The sequence below is a fragment of the Mycetomoellerius zeteki genome, unplaced genomic scaffold, assembly GCF_001594055.1.
Source record: "Mycetomoellerius zeteki isolate Tzet28-1 unplaced genomic scaffold, Tzet1.0 scaffold570, whole genome shotgun sequence".
NCBI classification, from domain to species: Eukaryota; Metazoa; Arthropoda; class Insecta; order Hymenoptera; family Formicidae; genus Mycetomoellerius; species Mycetomoellerius zeteki.
In genome coordinates this window covers 122,350-125,564 of record NW_017257578.1, presented here as the reverse complement: position 1 = coordinate 125,564, position 3,215 = coordinate 122,350, and the positions used below count along the sequence as shown (strand labels likewise).

Below are 3,215 nucleotides of genomic sequence, written 5' to 3'. Positions count from 1 at the left end.
AAACTATGCACAGGATCTGATTATTTTTTTTATTAGAAAATTTATACAACTTTATGGAATTTAAAATGTGTCACATAATATCCACAATCTCGTACATCTTGTTGACGATGTCAGAAAATTTAGACCACTGGACAATTTCAGTGCGTTCAAATTTGAAAATTATATGCAAAAATTAAAAAGGTATGTTAGAAAAGCTGATAAACCTTTGCAAGTTGTACGAAGATATGTTGAACAAGAAATAAACTCATCTTCTGTATCCTCAACTATTTTATTAAATTCTGTTCTGACACATTTAAATTTAATGTCTTTACATTATGATGGTCCGCTTATACTTGATTGTAAAAATCCGCAATATAAAATGGTGAGGTACAATGAAATTGTAATTAAAGCAGAGTCACTTGCGGACAGTTGTTGTGATTTGAATGATGGTACTATTGTTTCTGTAGCAAATATCGCATATTGTACAAAAAGAAATGTTCCCGTAATTATTGGTCATGAATTGGTGAGAAAAGAAGATTTATTTAATGTTCCTTGTCCATTTTCGTTGTTGGAATTTATACTGTGCATTTATGCTCAGATCTAAAATCGTGGCTATTACAAGACGTCATAAAAAAATATATTAAATTACCATATGAAAAAGACAAATATGCAGTTTTTCCACTGATACACATGATGTAATATGTATCTTGATACAAACAGAATGGCCCAGAAATTTTATGCAGTCGTTGAATTTGAAGATGGACTTCAAGTGGTTCCAAGTACATAATTGGTTAGACATAAATGTGAAAGCCGTCATAAAAGCCGTGTGGCCACATTTCCTTAGCGATAGCAGATATTACAAAGCCGTAAAATGTATGGAGATACCGGAATCAACTTGGAAACAATATACCGTTTTAAAAATCTATTGGACATATCGTAAGTAATGTGATATTTTTTTCTGAAGTATTATTATTACTTTTCACATGTAACCATGTATAACATATTATATTTTTCTCTTATAAGTATTATTATTATTTTCCGCATATTCCATTGATATATTTTCTGTAAGGTTTTTTTTATTAATTAGAAAAATAACGTTAGTTGCGTTTCATTGTATGTGTCGTAAATATGCCTAGTAAGATTGATAGCGCTGTAAGTAATCTTAATGCGTTCCGTAACAAATCAACTTATATTATGATTTTCGTCTGCTTTGTCTTGGATTTTATCAATTTAATCTTTGATTAATGCTACTAACCTTCCAACTAGAAATAATATTTTCAATACATGTAACGAAATGTACCCATTATATATCAAGTTTTTATTACAATTTTATTATTATTTTGAAGAAAATTATGAAGTCGCAAGAAGAAAATTGAGACAAGCTGAGGAAATATCCGATCTTAACACTTCTGGTACGGAACAAGAAGAAGTACAGAAAAAGTCTAGGAAAATCAGAGCTGCTAGAGACTTGGACGTACGAGGGGCACTACTTATATTTTGAGCCTTGGCAACACTGAGTGTTGTCAGGTGCCATCTGACGTTTCCACTAGAAAGTTTGACATTTTTGACCATAACCTTCTTCAGAACGTTTTGTTATTTGAGCGCGATTTGTATTGTTTACAGTCACTTGAAAATTGTGTCTCAGCGAAAAAATGGAATTAACTCGTGAAAATTTTCGTTCAATGATTTATTATGACTTTCGACGTGGATTATCAAGACAGGAGTGTATCGATCAACTTACTTCCACTTTTGGCGATAAAGCCCCATCCTTTGCCACTGTGAAACGCTAGTATAACGAATTTAATCGTGGTCGCCGTTCGCTCACCGACGAAAGTCGTGAAGGTTGTCCAAAATCAGTTGTGTCAGAAAACATTGATGCTGTGCAAAAACTAATAATACAAGATCGTCATGTGACATACTGTGAGATTGAGACAACCTTAGGCATTAGTTCCACCAGCATATATAAAATATTGCATGATCATTTAGCCGTAAAAAAGGTTTGTTCTCGTTGGATCCCACATAATCTGACAAAATCTCAAAAAGATGCTCGTATCGATTGGTGCAAACAAGTGGTTCGAACGCATGCAAAAGTGTATAGATCATAAAGGAGAATATTTTGAAAAACAATGAAGTCATTTTCAATGACAAATTACTGTTTTTTTATTATTAGGCTCAAAATATAAATAGTGCCCCTCGTATTAACATGCGAAGAAGAGTCAGCAGATGACAATAATTTTACGTTAGATGTTCCTAAAATTACGGATGTTTCCATCGAAAGAGGTAATTCTATAATTGTGGATATTACACAAGAATCACAACTCCCACAAATTGCACAAAAAGGTAACAGCACAATGCTATATTATGCCCGTACTGCATGTGTTATGCCCGTATCGCATCGTCGCCCGACGTTATACGTCGGAGTTCGCCGTCATCAAAGGAAGAAACGCGTTGCCTGGCAACAAGCTGTCGATGTTTAAACAGATTTGGAGAGAAGCTGTCGAAACGATCGGACGTGTCTTCTCATCCGCAAACTTATACCTCGTTCTTTGTGCTCCAATACGGAGTATTTATGTGTTCTCTTGTGCAATAAACGTTTCTTGTTCCTAACGACATACTCGTGTACTTCATTCCGGCGGCTCGGGAGTGCGCGTTCGCGACGCGAACGGATTCCGCGAGACGGTCGTGTGTACGAACTGACGGACGGACATAACAATTTGGGGGCTCGTCCGGGATAATTCGTCGAGACCGTGGAATGTTACGTTCTCCAATCGCCACCCGAAGCAAGATATCAACAGAGGATTTAGAAAGTGCATCGAGGGCCGTTACGGAACAGAGAATTCCACCGATGGAGCAGTCGTTGGACACGGCAGCACAGGAAATCTCTCCAATGACGCTGATATTGCAAACGGTTCTGCGAGAGGTACAGCTACTTCGCAAGGAGCAGCGGCGTACCAGAGAGGAGCATATGGAGTCGACACGACGGAGAGAGGCAGAGATCAGACAACTTCGAGAGGAGCTACGCAGCGTAAAACAGATAAGTCCTTCCATGAATAAAAATATTGTCACGGACGCGGGTGATAGTGGTGACGTGCATCTTCCGGAGAGGGACGGGTGTGCCGTAGGTGCGAGTGAGCGCGTCGGGTGTGCCGCGAATGCATGCGAACGCATCGAGTTTCGCGCTTCTTTTCGCGCTGTGTCACGGCCGTCGTCGGCCGACGGAAGACTCGCGGACATGC

General features: G+C 38.2%; 1 protein-coding gene across 1 annotated transcript; it reads left to right on the top strand.

The window, feature by feature from the left end:
* The first annotated feature begins 481 nt into the window (after positions 1 to 481).
* Positions 482 to 1,480, top strand: LOC108728006 (uncharacterized). The gene is made up of 2 exons (XM_018456348.1): positions 482 to 915; positions 1,326 to 1,480. The coding sequence occupies exons 1-2, from the start codon at positions 717 to 719 to the stop codon at positions 1,478 to 1,480; spliced, it is 354 nt and encodes a 117-aa protein (XP_018311850.1). The 5' UTR covers positions 482 to 716.
* The last annotated feature ends 1,735 nt before the right edge of the window (positions 1,481 to 3,215 follow it).

Bases quoted from the DNA above. Each gene is read 5' to 3' on its own strand.
- LOC108728006 (XM_018456348.1), top strand. From the start codon at position 717: ATGCAGTCGTTGAATTTGAAGATGGACTTCAAGTGGTTCCAAGTACAT. The intron at 916-1,325 runs GTAAGTAATGTG...ATTATTTTGAAG, and splicing joins AAAAATCTATTGGACATATC to AAAATTATGAAGTCGCAAGA.